General features: G+C 49.5%; 2 protein-coding genes across 3 annotated transcripts; both read right to left on the bottom strand.

The window, feature by feature from the left end:
- Nucleotides 1–981: 981 nt before the first annotated feature.
- On the bottom strand, nucleotides 982–5412 carry LOC6503704 (RILP-like protein homolog). Of its 2 annotated transcripts, XM_001963858.3 has the most exons (5): nucleotides 4170–5412; nucleotides 3632–4110; nucleotides 3262–3357; nucleotides 3078–3203; nucleotides 982–2851 (listed from the first exon to the last, which is right to left on the bottom strand). In XM_001963858.3, exons 1-5 carry the CDS (start codon nucleotides 4782–4784, stop codon nucleotides 2719–2721), a joined length of 1449 nt encoding a protein of 482 aa, XP_001963894.2. In that variant the 5' UTR covers nucleotides 4785–5412; the 3' UTR covers nucleotides 982–2718. The 2 variants fall into 2 exon arrangements, with proteins under 2 accessions (XP_001963894.2, XP_044572758.1); XM_044716823.1 differs by having other exon boundaries at nucleotides 982–3203; nucleotides 4170–5411.
- Nucleotides 5413–5537: 125 nt separating this feature from the next.
- LOC6503703 (midnolin homolog) lies at nucleotides 5538–16993 on the bottom strand. Its single transcript, XM_014905555.3, has 3 exons — nucleotides 16757–16993; nucleotides 8267–8711; nucleotides 5538–8204 (listed from the first exon to the last, which is right to left on the bottom strand). The coding sequence occupies exons 1-3, from the start codon at nucleotides 16921–16923 to the stop codon at nucleotides 6894–6896; spliced, it is 1923 nt and encodes a 640-aa protein (XP_014761041.1). The 5' UTR covers nucleotides 16924–16993; the 3' UTR covers nucleotides 5538–6893.
- Between the last annotated feature and the right edge of the window lie 898 nt (nucleotides 16994–17891).

Genomic DNA, 17891 nt, shown 5'->3' on the forward strand with positions numbered 1-17891 from the left:
GGCCCCTGAAATCGTCGCACGTCGTGTGCGGTGACTTACCGACGACGGCAGGCGCCTCTGCCGGGCAGAGCATCCGATGGAGCAGCAGTGGAGCTGGGCCTCCTGGGGGCCTGGAGAGTGGCCGCAGCCGAAGTCGAGGACCTCGGCAACTCGTTACCAGCCCCGGCTTTGTTTTAATTAATCTAACCACCGATGGTGGATGGTTGCTCCTGCTCCTCCCCCGGCGGCTGCCTTCCTCGGAACGGCAAAAAGCCAATTAGTGAAAGTCCCCTGCCGCTCCTGGCCCCCGCCCCCATGCGGCCTTCTTCATTAGCTGCGCACCATTTCGACCTACGATTTTCGCAGCGCATCTTCTTCTATCCTATTACGCTAACATCTTCTTAATTAAAAACCTGACAGCGCCGGCTCCTGCCCCAGCGGCCTCGCCCGGCGCCCCCCAGGCCCCCGGCCCACCGGACTGGCGGATTTTTAATTGCTTAATTGGAACTGCGTGGGAAGGCCGGCCAAGATGCATCCTCGCAGCCACTCGCACACGCACCCAACCGCTGGCCACGCCCACGCCTGTTGCTGGGCAATTAAAAGCCAGGACCTCCGGTGGGCGGGGTGGCAGTGGGTGGGTGGGGCCTCAAGGTCGGCCGGGACGACCAACCACCACGCCCTAGATACGCCTCAACCCGGCGCGGGAAGCAGGCGCCCAGCAACCGCAGGACGCTGGCAAGGAAAGGACACGGAGACGCAGGCACGAGATGGAGCACGAGATGTGGCTCTGACGCAGGACACGAGATGCAGACGCAGATGCGCAGGATGGCCCTGGCGAGGATGATGCAGGCAGCCACCCGCCCTGCCGGGAAAAGCTCCAGAACAAAGAAAGCTTTGAGGAAGCTTTTGGCCATAGGAAATGGGGGAGTCCCCGGACGTCCGAAACATCCACAAGCCCCAGCCCACAGCCCACAGCCCACAGCCCAATGAGACACTGGCGGGAATGGTTCATAAGTTTTATTGTTGACTTTGGCTGGGAAACTGCCGACCAAACATGAATTGTAAATACGTACTGGGATCGCACAGGATGCCCGTGTGAGGAGTCCTCCTCCTGGGTCCCATTCCACTCTCCTTGCCGAGTCCTTCCGCGCCGTGGATCCGGAGGTCCTTCAGTCCGCGTCCGGATGCCGTGGTCCACTGGGGCGCTCTCTGGCGTCCCGCTTGCGACTCTTACTCTCGGTTTCTCGTTTAATTGTATAATTGTTGCCTTCTTTTGGTTAGTCATAGTCCATATAATCGGTATTACATAGTATATAGTAAAGTATATTATGTATAATGCGGGTGTATATGTATATATAAATTTAGTTAACATTAGTTCGCCAAAAACTCTCATGTCTCGGCGTCTCTCAACTTCGTTCTTCTCTCTTCTCCTCCTCTCCTCCAATCCCCACTCTAATAGTCGGTCTGTTCGCCAGTCCACCTTGCTCAGGGGAGGTGCGTAGTCGTGAGGTCAGTTGCCTGGCCAAAGACTGATTCAATTGGGACGAGACTGGGTGGTGCTGATCGCGGAGACTGGGCCTGGGTCGTGGGGGCGGGCCGACAATTAGTCTTTGGCACATGGGATCGATGCTATCGACGAAGCTGATATGTAACTGGAGTTCCCTCGCTTTGTGCTGGTTGGGGGAGACTCTCACCCGGCTCCACGGGAACAGAACCACTCGGAGGTCAAACTATCAGGTAACAGGTACGCGAAATAATATAATAAAGTGGATCCAGTGGGATCAGAACTGGGATGCAATAGCGGATGGAACAGAAAAGTATGCTACAGTTTTCGAGTCCGGGGCGGGGACTCCGAGCGTCTGAGATCTCCCGGAATAAGGCGTTCGGGTTCGGGCGTACAGGTCCTAGTCTCTCTGGGGTTCGAGTCGATTCGAGTCGGTCACAACAATCCGAGCTGGAGAGTAGCTGGAGAGCTGGCTAATGGCTAAGTCCGTTTGGCTAAAACACTCGCGCTCTAATTGTATCTTTTGGCATCTTCTGCGCTCTAAGTGGGTTCTAATTGCTTACTGCTCGTAGTGTTTAGTTTTAAGTTCAATTCAACAAACAATGCGCTAAGGTTGTAACGTTTGCTAATTATATCAATTATATATTTATATATTTCGCGTCGGCCTGGGCCTCTGCGATCTGGATTTTCGCTCTCCACTTCCTAAACGTGTTGCGTATTTTGATAAATTTGTAATATATAAGGCCGCTTGGGGCAACTGCTATGAGAATGCTAAAATACTTGGGGGAGTGCGGGAGACAGAGCGATGGGCACATGGATGAGGATATGGATATGGATATGGATATGGATGGGGATGGGCTAGTCTACACATAGTTGGGGTTCCACTGGCACTCCCTGGCACAGCTTGCCGCCTCGATGCGTTATCTCTACAGTTAGTAGTTGTTCGAGGCCTTGTTCGAGGTCGTCCCTCCCCCGACTTTACTTTTATAAATTCATTAAAACTCCTCTGTGACCGTCTCTGGCATAGACCTTTGTGTCCTTCCAGTTGTGGTGTGTGTGTGTTTTGATTCTTAATTGTAGGCGTTAAGTTAAGATTAAATACAAAGTACAAAAACATACAAAGTGGAGTTTGTATAAAATACCCAGTACTGTTACGGATTACCGATTACGGATTACGGATTACGGATTACGGATTAGGGTTACGGTTAGCGGATTAGGGTTACGAAGGAGGCATATTACGTAAACAGAATCGCATAACAACTTAGAATTACGAGGGCACAGCAATCGAGGGTGTATACTAGGTATGTACAGCTCCAGCGGAGCAGGTGAATGGCGAGGGACAGGGTCAGGTAGAGGCAACTGCCCAAACTAAACATAAACATCAAATAATAAATAATAAATAAAGTATTCGTATAGATGCGAGATGCGGAAGGCGGAATGCAGAATGCGGATTGCGGATTGCGGATTGCGGATTGCGGAATACGGAATGCAGGGTGCGGAAACGGAACGGAAACGGAAAACAAAAAAGAACGGAAACAGAAAACAAACGAAAATGAAATGCACGCCAACTCGGATGCTTCATGGGGGCGCTTACTTCGCCGCCTCGGAGGCGGATACGGAACCGGGCGAGGCCGAGAGAGCCATCTTCGAGAGCGTGGCCAAGGAACGTTTCGGGAATGTGTTGTTTCCGTCCGAAGGATCCGAGAATAGTTTCCGGAAGCTAGATTGCGAATCGACAGTCAGTAGGAGGCACAAACAGGATCAGGGATCCTACTTACAACTTGCGTATTCCCGACTCCGAGCTCTTTTTCCAGGGGGCGTCGTCCGGTTCGTAGGGCAGCGGCCCCTGCACAGGAGCGTCGTGCTCGGGGGGCCTGTGGAGCAAGATCATAATTAGTATTTTTGGACGCAGAACAGGGCCGACCCTCAACACCCCTAGTATCTAAAGCGCAGTCGCCTTTGCGAATTGTTTCAAAAGCAGTTAACCTTGCAATCAAAATGACAAACAATGAGCCGGTGAGTCACCGGGCTTGCATCATAGGGCGATTTGAATAAGTTTACTAAGTGGCGGGCAAGTCAGAGCCAAACCGATGAATCAGGCGAAAGGGGATTAGTACTCGGGGTGAGTGGGCCTGCAGTGGTCCTTACGTTTCGCCGGCTGCCGGCACGTCCGCCTCGGCGGCCTCCTCCTCCTCCTCGTCGTCGTCGTTGTCCGCCACATGACCGTCGTCCTCGTCGTCGCTGTCGTCCGAGCTGGAGAAGTGGCGCTGGCGCTTGGCCTTCGCCTGACTAGGCGGCTTCAGCTCCGCCAGCTGCTCGTTGAGGCCGTCGATGGTGGTCAATAGCTCGTCCCGCTCGCTTATCAGCTCCTTCAACTCCCGGGTGGTGTACCGCGGCCGATTCGGATCGTTTTGGCCATCGTCGTAGGAGGCTACAAGGTCCTCGTTCTCCTTCTCGGCCAGGCCCAGACGCTTGCGCAGCTGGTTGATCTCCCGGCTCTGATCCTGCAGCTGGGCCAGGAAGTCGGCCCGCTCCTCGCACAGCGTCTTCACCTGAGCCTGCATCAGCTTGTGGCGGCGGCGAGTGTCCCGCTCGGAGGCCTTCAGGCGCTCCGCCTGGATGTTAAGCTGCCAAAGAAGACACACATTGCTAGTGGTGGCCGGAGAAGCCCCTGCAATATACTCACGTGCTCCAGCTCGCTGTACTTGTCCTGCAGCTCGCGCTCGCGCTGCTTCAGTTCGTCCCGCTGCTTGTAGATCTGCTCCTTGAGCCGCTGCAGCACTTGGGTGTCCGACAGCGCGCTGTGCAGCTCGTTGTTGGTCATGCTGATGATGCTCTCGGTGAGGCTGGCCCCCAGGCCGGAGCTCTGCGCGGAAGACGACTGCAGGTCCTGCGTCTGCTTGACCAGGCGCTTGTTCTCGTCCTGCAGCGAGGAGACCAGGTCCACCAGCTCATTGGTCTCGCTGCGCCACTGCTCCTCAATGAGCTCCAGCTCCTTTTCGAAGCGTCGCCGGAACTCGGCCTTCTCCAGCTTCTCGCTCTCCAGCTGGGCCACCTTGTCCCGCAACTCCTGGATGGTGGAGTTCTCGCGCTCGTTCTTCGTGGCCAGCGCCTCCAGGAGCTCCAGCGTATTGATGATCTTCGGCATCAGACCACTCACCGCATCCGTTCCGAAGCGGTCCATGATCCGCTCGTACTCCTTGCCAATATCGGAGGCCAGGTCATAGACATCGACCACGCCGATGTCGTCGATGGCGTCCAGGACCATTTCACCCATTTCATTGAGGTGGAAGCCGGGCATCCAGGCGCTCTCAGCAGCAGCAATAGCGAACACTCACCGAGAAGCTCTCCTCCTGGGAGTACAGGGGTCTCTCTCTCTCTTTCTCGCTCGCTCGGGTGGGAGGCTGCTCCCCTCTGAAGGCCCGCTTCAGTCGAAGGAGCTGCTGGCTTTCAGGGACTACCAGCGAACAGCTGGTGCCAATTCCTAGGGATTCGTTACGCCTCCAGCCTCTCCGGCGGATAAAACAACGCTCGCAGTGACAGGTGTGCGCTCAAGGTGCTCCAGGTGCTTCAGGTGCTCCGCTGGGCAAAAGGCAAGAGGGCGGGGGCCGTGGGGCTTGTGGGGGCGCGTAAGCTATCCAAATTCGCAAACACACACACACACACAGGCACACACTCACGAAAGAGAGTGTGTGATGGCGAGAGCGGCACACAGGTTTTATGTTCGCGTTCACTTCATTGACTACTGCCACTGTGAAGCTGCGTTGTTTTTATTTTCGCTACCGCTGCTGCTGTTGCTGCTCTGCTCGTGTTGTTGTTGCTGCTGGTTCCCAAATTCGCAATTATAATTGGCAACAACTTTGGCGATGAAGAGGGGCCAGACTTTTCCAGTCAGGACCGATTACTTTTCCCCGATAATTCTTATCGAAAAAAGTAGTGTTGAAAAGGACGGTATTTATCGGCGGCAGTTTGAAAAGGTTTCGGAGCTCAAGGCAACGTCCAATCCATTTTTATGCGTAAAATGGTGATCCCCCATTAATCAGAACCCTCCGGCTAGGCCACAAAGTAAATTCATTGTTTTATTTATAAATTTGTTTACAAAATTTGTATAAAGTTTTGTGTTTTTTGTTGTACGGTTTCCACATTTGGATTTTGTTTTTGGTTTTTGTGTTTTAAGTGTCGTAAGGTTGATCCTTTGTAAATTTTGGTTACTGGGTAGTAATTATTCGTATTTTACACGTACAATTAGTAACTAAATGGCTGTACCCTACACTAGAATACAAGTATGTAGCGACGACTAGCAAGTTTCTCTCCTAACATTCACTTTTTCTGTACAGACTTTACTTCACTTTGCGTTTTAGCTTTTTGTTGGTTTGGTTCTTTAAGTACATTAAATTAGCTACGTTTCTTAGGCAAGGTTTCTTTCTGGGGTTCTGAACTCTCTTTTTTGCAGGCTGGGGGCTGTTGGGGCTGTTGGGGGCTCGGGAAGGGACCTGGTCGGGGCAGAGGGTCTATAAAAATAATACAAGTTCACGGCTTGATGCTTGTTTACGAATCGTCTCCTACGGACTTTAAGGACTAGATTAGGAACCACATTTGTACAGTTTCGTTCTTTGTTTTCTCGTCTCCCGGCTCCCGGCTCGCGGCTCTGGGGGGCATCGGCTCTAATTAAGTAAGTTAGCACTTAGTTTACTTTAAAATAAATGTACAATGTTAAGATCTTCTCTTATTTTTGGTTGCAGCTCTTCAAAAAAAAACTTAACATCAAAACGAACTAAAAACAGACCGATATAATAATAATAAAATAATAATTAAATAGTGATAGGGAAAAAAAAGAACAACTTAGACTAAAGACTACGTGTAGGTTAGCAAATAAATAGCGTTTGCGAGTGGTGTGACCTCAAAGTGGGTCCTTTGGCAAGCTTTCTCGATGGCAAGGCTCCTCCGCCTTTTTGGCACTCAAACTGGGCCCCATTGTACGTTATCCGTACGCCCACGTATGGACACATGCACCTATCTACCTATGCATCTCTATGCCCGGGACACCGGCTAAAACTAGGATTAAAAGGTGGCTGCTTAGGTTAATACATGGCATGCAAACTAGAAAAAAATACTAACACCGTTCCTCGGCGAGCTGGCGCAGCAGCTTGGAGGCGGCTTCTCGTGGCGAGGCGGGGCCCACCACGCCCACGTCCTTGACCAAGGCATCCTGTGAGTCATCTTCGTCGTCATCCTCGTGGCGCAGCGCGGAAATCGCCATTGCCTGCTCCACCTCCTCGTCGGTCTCCTGCTCCTCCTCGTCCGGCTCCTCGTCGTCATCATCTATGTCCACTATGGAGATGATGTCGCTGTCGCTGGCGTTCCCGTCCTCCTCAAGAACGCCGCACCCATCATCTCCATTCCCGGCGGACTAGCTGCTGCTGGCCTGGCTCTGCAGAACACTGGCGGATACGGAGGACGAGGAGCTGCCGGCTCCGACGGCGCCCGCGCTCGGCGAGAGGACATTGGCGCCGGGAAAGTGGCAGGGGCAGGCCGGATTCGGCAGGTGCCCCGACTGGCTGTTGAGCTTGCGGGTCAGGGTCTGCCAGTACTCTATCTGGGCGTTCAGCAGGTCGATCTTTCGCTTGCTCTCCTCGATCCGCAGCGAGTTCATAAGCTCCTGCTGCTGGCTGCGTGAGCCACTGCTGCCGCTTGCTCCGATCCCTCCTGAGCCTCCAGAACCCGCGCTGTGAAGGCCCAAGCCGGCCCCGCTGCTGTTGGCACTGCTTCCGCCACTGCCGGATCCGCTGCTGGTGTTCAGGTTGGCGCACGGCACCGCTACGGCTAGGCCATTGTAGCCATTGAAGCTTCCGGCTGCTCCGATTGCCACGCCCCCTGGCTTCTGATGCGCGTGCTGGTTGTGGTGGCTCTGGTGACCGCTGTGGTGGTGGCCTCCGTTGAGCAGCAGCTGCACTCCGTTCGTGGATACCGACGAGCTGTTGGCGTTTCCAGTGTGGCTGTTGTTGTTGTTGTTGCCCCTCTGTAGGCGTGGCAGCTGCAGGGTGGGCGGAGTGCCCCGACTGCTGGCCACCGCCGAGGAGTTATTTACGGAGACGAAAGCTGTGGCGGCGTTGATAGCTGCCTGTAGACTCTGGGGCGGCGGGTTGACCGCGGACAGGCCGAGGCCATTGAGCAGCGTGTGTTGCTGCACTTGCTCCGCGGTCAGGGGCAGAACTCCATTGGTGTTGACCCCGTTGGCAGACGAGATGCCGCCCGAACTGGAGCCGCCATTCTGCAGCGTCTTGTTTATGTTCGCGAAGGACCCGACTCGGATGTGGCCCACGTTCTGAATGGTGATGTCCGGCTTGGGCGTTCCCGGTGCGTAGCTTCCGCTGGAGCTTGCCGAGGTCTTAGTGGAGCACACGGGCGAGCTGGCGGCACGAGGCACAGGATCCGCAATGCCGTTGCTGAATATGTTGCCCGGCAGGGAGGCTGTGGATGCCCCGACTCCCGACGCCGAGGCAGCCGACGAGGAGACTTGCTGCAGCTGGCGCAGGTCCGTGGGGAAGAGCACATCGTCCTCCTCCTCCAGGCAGACTTCGGGCGCCTTGGGACTCAGGCAGTCGTCGTCATCGTCGTCGTCCAAACAGTCCATGCCGTTGTCCGTCTGCTCGTTGTCGCTGATGGTCTCCGACTTGATCAGGATCACCTCCGTATCCATGCCCTCGCCGTAGTGGGGGAGCTGAAATTGGTCAAAAAAGGGTAAGTCTCATGCTGGCCGACAGAGGCAATTGCCAAACCCACCTTGGAGTCGTCGTAGTCGTCGCCGTGATTGCCGTTCCCGGCTCCGCCTTGCTTGGAGCCGCTGCCGCCTCCGCCCGCGCCGTCGGGCGAGAACTGATCGGAAATGTACTGGGCCATTGACTCCTGCTGGGACAACTTGTTGAGCAGGTCCATGAACGAGGGGTTTGTCTTGTCCTCGCCGCACAGGTCCTTCTTGAGCAGCAGCTTCATGTTCTTGTAGAGCTGGCGCAGCTGCTTGGCGCTGCGCTGGTGGTAGACCCGCGAATTGAACTCCTTTGCGATCTCCAGCCACACCTCGTCCTTTTTGCGGTTCGACTCGGCGTCGGTGCGCTTGTTCTCGATCACGTCCTTGTACTGCGCCGCGTAGCGCAGCACCATGTTCCGCTCCCGCTGCGTGTACCGGGGAGTCTTCTCCATTTTTAGCCGTTTGCTAGACGTCTTGAAGCTGGAAACAGAAGAGAGGAGTCAGGATTGGCGAGGACCACATGCTAGGACATTGTTCAGACTCAGACTTGGCACATTTTTTGCCAAAAGCTTTCCTGTTATGCCGCCTCATTTTCGCTCTTGGGCTCTTCGGGCTTCGATTAACTCCCGAACACTCTCTAACGGTTAATTGGTAATCGACTTATCGGCGAAACAAGGACCATCTTTAGAGAAGTGGGTCACGCTGGCACCGCTAGGGGCTTAGAATATCGATAAGAGCTTTTGGACCGAAGGATGTGCCGTGCTGAAAGGGAACTCCCATCGCACCCACTCCCATTGCGTTCTTTATTTTATTTTATTTATTTATAAAGGAATTGCCAACAATTTTAAAGTGCGGGCAATTTTTGCTTTTGTATTAAGCAATAGCTACAATGGCCTTCTGCTTAAGATCTATTTTATAATATGTAACATGTGTGGTGTTCTTAAATTAAGTGTTAATGACTAAGTATTTTAATTAGATTCTATTTACATATTTATGTATATGGAAGTTTCAATTTATATTGTGTGGTACATTTTTATGTTTTTTAGGAATTGTACTGTTTGTTGTATATTATCAAATGAGGTGATTTCAGTTAATGTTTGTTTTAATTTTAGTTTTGATCTCTCTTGCTCGAGGGCAGGACAGTCGATTAATAAGTGTTGTAGGGTTAGTATTGTGTTGCAGTTTGGGCAGATTGGAGGTGGTGTTTTAGTAAGTAAGTGACTGTGGGTTAGGTTGGTGTGTCCTAGTCTAATTCTTAAGAATTTAATTGAGTCGGCTCGAGAGATGTTTTTGCTTGGTTCACTGTCGTGGTTGATGTTTTTGTAGTGTGATGAGGAGTGGTTGAGTATTTCGTATTTGAGGGATTGGGTGTTCCGTTTAATGTGTTTAAGGATGTCTATTTGGTTGAAGTTGTTTTGGATGATAAGAGGGAAATTATGGGCTTTTTTAGCAGTTTCGTCTGCGAATTCGTTACCTATGATCCCGCAGTGTCCTGGGACCCATAGTAGCAGAATTTTATTTTTATTGTCTTTATTTAATATATTCCTTATGGAGGAGGTGTAAAAGTTGTGGTTTTTGATGTTGTCGATTTCTTGTAAAGCTGAGAGGGAATCTGTGCAGATTACAAATTTCCCTCCATGTTTGCTGGCGTAATTGCATGCTTTAAGGATCGCTGATATTTCGGCTGTGTATATGGAGGAGTATTGAGGTAGAATGTGGTGTTCTATAATCTCGTTTTCTGTTGTTACGCTGAATGACACTCCGTCAGCTGATTTCGATCCGTCTGTATACAGGAAATGTCTGTTTGGTAGTGTGTTTTTCAGTTCGTTGAAACGTAGTTGGTAGGTTAAGGGTGGTGTATCTTCCTTGGGTAGAGTGTGAAGTGAAGTGTTTATATTTGTGATGTGGTGCAGCCAGTGAGGGGTCTTTTCCCTTTTGCATGTCAGCGGTGATATGTGTATATTAAGATTTTTTAAATGTTCTATTGTGTTGTGCAGTGAAGACGGGAATTTTGGGGTTTTTTTAGAGTTTATTATTTTGTTGTAAATTTTTTCTATTGGAGAGTTTTTGGAGTTGATTATAATTTTGATATTTTTTTGCGTTGCGTATGTTGTCCTATGTTCTATCGGTAGTATGTTGGCTTCGTATAATAGGTTATTGATTGGGGTTGTGCGGAAGGCGTTTAAGGCGATTCTTATTGCAGAGTGGTAAATCGTTTTAAGCTTGCTTAGTGTCGATTTTGGTGCATTTCCATATAGATGTATGCCGAAGTCAATTTTAGACATTAAAATGGAGTTTACCACGTATATGATTGTGTTTGTGTTGCTGCAGAATTTTTTGCTAGACAGGCATTTGATTACGTCTAGTCTTCTGGATAGTTCCAGAGCTAGGTTATCAATGTGTTTGTTCCATTTGTAATTTTTTGTTATTGTTATGCCAAGTATTTTAAGGGACGTGACATTCTGTAGGGGGGAGTTGTTGGATTGCAGAGTGAAATTGCAGTTTTTCTTTCTACAGATATGCAGGTGCTTGCACTTGCTGGTTGAGAGTGATGCACCAGAGTAGTTGCACCATTGATTGATGTCGTTTAGCAGTGGGTCTATGTTAAGGCTGTTTTGTATTTTACCTAGTTTGTACATTATAGTAAAGTCGTCGGCGTAGGCAGTGAATTCTGTTTTTTTGTGGGTAGCTAGTATTTTGTTGAGTTGGTTAAAGGCTATTGCAAAGAGTATCACTGACAATGGAGATCCTTGCGGTATTCCGTTGTATAGTGGCTGGGGGTTGGAGTAAGATTTGTTTACAAGAACTGTAATTTTTCTGTTGGTGAGGAAGTTTTTTGTATATCTTAGGATCTTTGGGCCAATTTTCCAAGCATTGAGCTCGTCAATGATGCTGTGGATGCCTATCCTGTCGAATGCTTTGGCGAAGTCTAGCGAGATAATCGATGTATGGTTTTTCCTTGAAAGAGATGTAGTTATCTGATAATCTAGAATGGCTAGAGAATCAGAAACCGATTTTCCCTTTCTAAATCCCATTTGACGGTTATCTAGAAGCTTGCCATTTGTGGCTAGCCACCATAGCCGTTTAGCTATTATTTTGTCAAGGACCTTTGATATGCATGGGTTGAGGGAGATGGGTCGGTATGAGTTGACGTCGGTTTTGTTCAGGTTTGCTTTAGGAATGGGTATTATACTGCTTGCCTTGTATTGCTGAGGGATGTGTGATTTGAGTATGTTGTTGAATAGATTCAGAAGTCTATATTGTAGTGTTTTGGATAGGTTTTTTAACATAGGATAGCTTATGCGGTCGCGACCCGGCGTTTTCCCCTTTAGTTGGTTGAGTGCTGCAAGGAGTTCTATGAAAGTTATATCCTTTTCTATTTTAAGAGCTGCAGGTGAGGGGATGTGTGTGTTAAGGATCGGGTTGGATTTCCTTTCTAAGAATATTGCATGGAAATGGCTGTCTCGTGAGGTATTGGACCAGTGGGTGCAGAGGGTGTTAGCTATTTCATTTCGATCTAGTATGCTTTGTGTTGGGTCGTTTGGATTGGTAAGACAGTGGATGTTGTGCCTAGCTTTAAGGCCGCAGAAACGGTTAATTTTAGTCCAAATTTCGCCGATGGGAGAATTTGGGTTAATTTCTGCTGTGAAGTTTTCCATTGACATTTTTTTTCTAATTTTTATTTCCCGCTTAAGTTTAGCGTTGGCTTTTTTGTATGTTAGTATGTTTGTAGTGTTGATGTTTCTCTTAAGTATATTCCAGGCAATTCGTTTTTCGTTTTTTAATTGTTGAAGTGTTTTATCCCACCATGGGACGTTCCTCTTTCTCTTAGAGTGGCGTGATTGGGGAATGGCTTCATTGGCGGCCAGAATTATTATTCTGGTTATATTGGCGGCTTCTTTATTAATATTTGAGCTAGGGGGTTTGTCAGTTGACAGCTTGTCTGCGATATCCTTGAATAGGGGCCAGTTTGCTTTGTTAAGGTTAAATCTTGGTCTTTCAGTGGGATTGTTCATGTTGTGTTCTTCGAATAGGTCGATGTGTATTGGGTAGTGGTCGCTACAGGCCAGGGAGCTATCTGTATGCCATTTGGAGTTCAGATTCAGAGGGGGAGAAGCAAATGCGAGATCTATGTGTGTGAAAGTGTGATGTGTGGTAAAGTGGGTTGCTGAGCCGTTGTTCATTGTTATGAGGGAAGATTGATTTATAAATTTAAATAGTGTGTTACCTCTTTTGTTGTTGTTTATTGAGCCCCAGCTTCTGTGCCAGCTATTGAAGTCTCCAGTTATTAGTAGGGGAGGTTGTAAATTGTCGTATATGTTTCTTAGGTTTTGGATTGTGAAGTTCTTGTTGGGTGGTATGTACGAAGATGTTATGGTGAATTTAATTTTTGAATATATTGTTACTGCTATTGTGTCAAAGTCAAAGGCGTTGATTGGTTCATTATGATGTTGCAATGAGTTGTGGATGAGGAGTGCAACTCCCCCAAATCTGTTTGTGGCAGAGTTTACTTGATAAAGTGTATAATTAATTGGGATAGGTATATTTTGATTACCATGTAGGTGTGTTTCTTGTATGGAGATTATCTTAGGGCTATGGTTTTTTATAATAATTTGTAATTGGTTGTAGTTGTTAATGTATCCGTTCATGTTCCACTGAATTATTTTGAGCATTGTTTAAGAGTTTTTTTTTTTTGGATTTGACTGATTGATAGAACTAATTTGCTGTTTTTTTTTTTTTTTAGAAACCGTCGCTGTCGCTATTAAGTTGGTTCTTGTTTTTATTGTTTTTTTTTTGTTTTTGTTCATTTTTCTCTTTAGATTTTAAGGATTTGGCGAGGGTGTTGTGTTTGTTTGTGTAGATTCTAAGTTTAAGTTCTTCCGATATGGAAGAGTTAAGTGATGAAATAGGAGCTAATGTGGAGGTGGATGCTGTGGGTGGGGTGGTGTCCATGTGCGAGTCGAGATCATCGTATGTTGTTGCGTTTCTTTGTTGAGGTTTAGTGATTGCAGAAGTGATGGCAGTGTTCTTGTAATTTTTTTGATGATTAGATGAAATGGATTGCGGTTTGGTGGTTGTTGATGCTTGGATGTTAGATTTATCGGTTGAAACTGTGGAGTATAAAGTTGGTTGGTGGATGTGTCGAGAATGGTATATATTTAGAGCGGTTTTGTGGTCCACTTTTTCTATTGTTTTGATAGATGTTAATTCCTTTTGTTTAACAAATTCAGGGCAAGATTTGTCTAATGGGCTGTGCTTATTGTCTGTTAGACTGTATTTACAATTAATGCAGAATTTGTCGTTGGAGCATATTTCGTCTATGGCTGTGTGTTGTTCGGCTGAGCAGTTGTTGCAGGTTTTGTTTGATGTGCAAGCGATTGTGGGGTGTCCAAGTCTGAGGCAGTTTCTGCATCTCATTGGGAGAGGGATATATGGGCGTATATTTACTCTCTCATATCCTATCATCATTGTTTCTGGGAGGGTTAATGATGCGAAGGTTACGATGATCAGTCCAGTTTCTTTGGGTTCATTGTTTTCAATTTTTTTAATTTTGCGTATTTCTGAGACGTTTTGTGGTTTAAGTTCCTGCAAAATAGTTTCGTCGTCAATGTTGCGAAGATCGTTGGAGTATATGACTCCCTTGGAGAAATTGAGCGTTTTGTGTTCGCTAACTATTACAGGAAAGTCGTGGAAGGTGGTCATTTTTTTTAGTTTTAGTGCTTGCAGGTTGTTTTTTGTTTTGACTAATAATGATCCTACTTTTGTGACCTTGACTGTCTCCACTTCACCATTGCACGTGTAGTCTATTACTTTTTTAATCAAGAATGGGTTCAGGCCTTTAAATGTATTATTGTCTGTTCTATTTATGGTCATGAATTTCGATTCTGTGTTGGATGTTTTAAATAGTCTATTTATGTCGGGGGGCATTTTTTAATAGTTTTTGGGCACCTGCCCTTTTTTTGTTCTGCCTCTCTTTTTTCTCTTTTTGCTCTCGTTTTTTGTGTTTTTTGTTTTTGTATATCACTGGCTTATAGTTGTTGGTTTTTTTTAACTGATAAGGTTTGGTTTTTTCTTTTTGCCTACTGGTCGTTAGTCACACGTCTTTACACTTCGCAGCTTAGAGTGGTACTCCATTGCGTTCTTTAATTAATGAAATAACAATAAAAACCAGAAACGAAGCGGGCGCAATTGACAAAAACATTATTGCTCCACTCTTTGCACCCACACACGCACACACACAGACAGTGGGAGAGAAGAGCGCGCGGAGAGATAAGCTGGCAACGCAGCGGAAAAGCGAAAGGGAGAGTAGGCCAGGCCGAAGTCGATTCGGCCAAAAGCCATGCGACGTCGTCGCGGTCGGCGTCAGCGTCGGCGTCACCGTCACCAAATCCTCGATAAATGGGAGTGTGTGCGTGTGAGTTATTGCGACTTTTATCAAAGCTTATCAGCTTATCGATTGAGCGGAAGAAATGAGGGATCCTTTGAACCTTCGAAGAATGCGTTCCCCTCAAAGGACAAAGCCGACCTTCGCCACTCGGAGGACCAGAGCAGCGAGGACGAACAGGAAGGGGGGGAGAGGTTTAAAGGCGGGCTGGAAGAAGCGAAAAGCGGCAGCGAATGCGTAAAGGTGCCCCGATATCTAATCTTGAAATTGGAGATTAGCGTAAAACACTCTCCCCACTCACACATGGAAGAGCCGTACTCACGTTTTGGGGCCGCCGAAGCCGGCGAGAGCGGGCGCAGAAAAGTGGGTGGCGGTGGGCGCAAAACGAAGCAGGGAACAAGAGAGCGCGCGGCAAAACTTCGCGAGCGGCGGCGTCGAGACGCAAAGCTCGACTGAATTTGAATTCGAATTCGGACACGCTCAGAAGTACCGTTGAATGGAGTGCAGCAGCAGCAGCAGAGCAGCGGGGACAAGCAGAACCAGAAGCAGAAGCGGCGACGTCGGCAGAAGAACAGAACTGAATGGGGGCAGAGGGACTGCTCCCTGCCTCCTCTCCCGCTCCTCGCCAGCCCACCTACCCCTTTTTGCCCCGCCAAGGGGGCCACACACAGCTGGGCCTGAATGAGTTCGTCTGTTTGCACACACACCCACACAAAAATAAATAAATTCGAGAAGGCCCCTTCACATGTGTGTGTGTGTGTGTGTGAGGCGTAATTAAAGCTTGAAACCGAGTTTACAACAACAACCCCCTCGAAGAAGAAGAAGAAGAAGAAGCAGAAGCTCAAGAACAGCAAATAACCGTGCAAGGGAGAGAGAGCTAGAGAGAGAAAAGGAGGGGATGGTTGGAAGGTGGAAGGTGGAAGGAAGACGGGAGACAGCAGGGCTCCCCAACAATGAGCGCAGTTTATAAATAAATGCATGGACACAAACACACACACACACACACACACACACCCACACACACACAGACACATAGAGCCAAGTACAAGCCGCAGAGAGCCGCACATGCTGGCGGCCTTGTTACTGTTGTTGTTGTTGTTGTGGTTGTGGGTCTCAAGCTGCAACAAAGTAGGGGTTGAGAACGGAAAGCGAAACTGAGACCGAGTTGTAAGCTGACGTGTGAGTCCGGGAAGAGACTGGAGACCGGAGACCTCCCCCGGGGCTCTAATTAATGAATTAGGTGGCAGAGTCTCAAATTAATTAACTGAGCCAGCAGGGGGGGCTCGGAGGATCGCTGGAGGAACTACCCAACTGGAGGGGGAGGAAAGAGACGCTTTAAGATTAGTCCTTGAAGAGAGTACAAGTCTGAAAGGAAGCTCTACTGTTTGGAGACTTCCCTGCCGATCGAAGGACCCTGAAGGAGGACTAGCCTGAAGGAGGAAAACCCTGGCCAGTCACCAAAAATATACTCCATTCCCGATTAGTTGGACGATAAACTGGAAAAGTCTGGCCAATGAGAACTTCTAAGCGTCTGCGTCACTGCGCCACTGCCGAGTCAAGTTTTAAGATAAGATTTGAGGTAAACTGACTCTCTATCTGTATCTGTATCTGTATCTGTATCTGCGAGTGTCGTTGTGCCTGTATCTTCAAGTGTGTACAAGTGTGGGTCCGCGGTGTGGTTCGCCTCAGTTCGGTTTGGTTTGGTTATCTATGAAATCCACTGGCAAGGCAATGAGGCTTCCACTCCAGCGCCGAACAGTGCAAACAAGCGAAGTTTGCTTTTTGGGGAGCCTCCGTGGTGTGCGTGCGGCAAGTACAAGCGTTGCTTAATGCGATGCCTCACCTCGCAGCGTTATCTCCCCCCCCACACACACAGACACACACACCCACAAGCCCCGCAACAGGTGGAATTATTTACTGATAAGCCGCTGATAAAACGCCAGCCCAAGCAGCGGAATCGGGGAAATGTGGGAGTGAAGCCTTACCTTACGCCCTGCTGCCGCTTCGCAGAGCGAGTTTCAAGTTCTAATTGGCTTTGTTTGTACTTTGATAGCGCCTGCAACCCGGCGCTCCAGCTCTCTGGACGGCTCTCCCTCCGGAGTCCGGAGTCCGGAGTCCCCGGTTCCAACCCAAAACGCACCTGCGACCTGCGATCGGCACTGCCACTCTCCTGCTCTTCCTCGGGATCACCTGGCGCACTCCCTGGCGTGGGTGGTGGCGCCTCCCGCTCCTCCCGTTCCCGCTCCCGCTCCTTCCCCTGCGGGGCTGACTCTGGATTTTCTTCGATGTCCGCACCAGGGGACGCATTTTCCCCGAGCGCTGCTAACCTCAGTGCTTGAGTTGACACTTTTTACTGCCAAGGCATGCTCGGGGAGGCGGTTTCTGTTTCGGTTTCGGGTTCGGATTCGGATTCGGATTCGGACTCGGACCGCTCCGAGTGAGTGTGTGTGCGGCCGACTGTTCGTGAGCGTAGCAAAAGCGCTTGGAAGTGGCGGGCCCGACAAGAGTTGTATAATCTGGAGAACGGCCGAGACCGACCGAGGCAGAGGAACCAGCAAGCTGAGACCGAAGACCCGAGGAATTCTAGCTCAAGCGGAAGCATCTAGGATTACTGCAGTTCCAACTAACCCGGGCACTGGAGGCTGCCCTGGGGAGGATTGAGCCAAAAGGATCCCTACTCTGCGACTTCTCCCTTATTCGGTAGACTCACCTGGATTTAAAGCCGGCTGCAGTTCGAAATCGGGTTCCTTGGCGGCAGCAGACCCACACCGATCCTGTCCAGTGCGATCCTTCCACTCCTCCTCCTGCGCAGCTCCTCCACTCCGCCTGTCTCCTTTGTCTGGGGCGGCTTGATCTAGCTCGATGGACACCAACAGATAGCCACAATATAGCTTTTCACAAAAAGAAAAGCACACGGCTTGTTGTTCTTCGCTTTCGGTTCACGCGGCGTATGCGCAATATTTTGAACGACTTCGTCCAACGTCGCTGACCGCCTCCGCCTCCGTCTTCGTCTCTGGCTCTGCCTCTGTCCCTGTCCCTGTCCCTGCCCTGTCCGTGTCTCGCGGGCTGTCTCTCCTCCTGCCACTCGGTCGTGCTCTCTCCTCCCGGCACTCTTCGCTCTCTTTCTTCCCAGCCGTTCCCAGCCTTTCTCTTCGAAGACTCGCCGACTTTGTCTTTGGTTTCTTTGTGTGCGCCCCGACGCTCCCACCTATTGGCTTCGATATCGCCTCGGCCACTATAGCTTCTATACGGCGGCTATGGCTCTTGCTGCCGCT

Source organism: Drosophila ananassae, chromosome XL, assembly GCF_017639315.1.
Source record: "Drosophila ananassae strain 14024-0371.13 chromosome XL, ASM1763931v2, whole genome shotgun sequence".
Lineage (NCBI taxonomy): Eukaryota > Metazoa > Arthropoda > Insecta > Diptera > Drosophilidae > Drosophila > Drosophila ananassae.

Bases quoted from the DNA above. Each gene is read 5' to 3' on its own strand.
- LOC6503704 (XM_001963858.3), bottom strand. From the start codon at position 4,784: ATGCCCGGCTTCCACCTCAATGAAATGGGTGAAATGGTCCTGGACGCC. The intron at 3,204-3,261 runs GTAAGTAGGATC...TTCGCAATCTAG, and splicing joins GAGTCGGGAATACGCAAGTT to CTTCCGGAAACTATTCTCGG. The intron at 2,852-3,077 runs GTAAGCGCCCCC...GTTTATGTTTAG, and splicing joins TCCGCCTCCGAGGCGGCGAA to TTTGGGCAGTTGCCTCTACC.
- LOC6503703 (XM_014905555.3), bottom strand. From the start codon at position 16,923: ATGCGTCCCCTGGTGCGGACATCGAAGAAAATCCAGAGTCAGCCCCGC. The intron at 8,712-16,756 runs GTGCGTTTTGGG...TTCTGTTTCCAG, and splicing joins GTGCCGATCGCAGGTCGCAG to CTTCAAGACGTCTAGCAAAC. The intron at 8,205-8,266 runs GTGGGTTTGGCA...GACCAATTTCAG, and splicing joins ACGACTACGACGACTCCAAG to CTCCCCCACTACGGCGAGGG.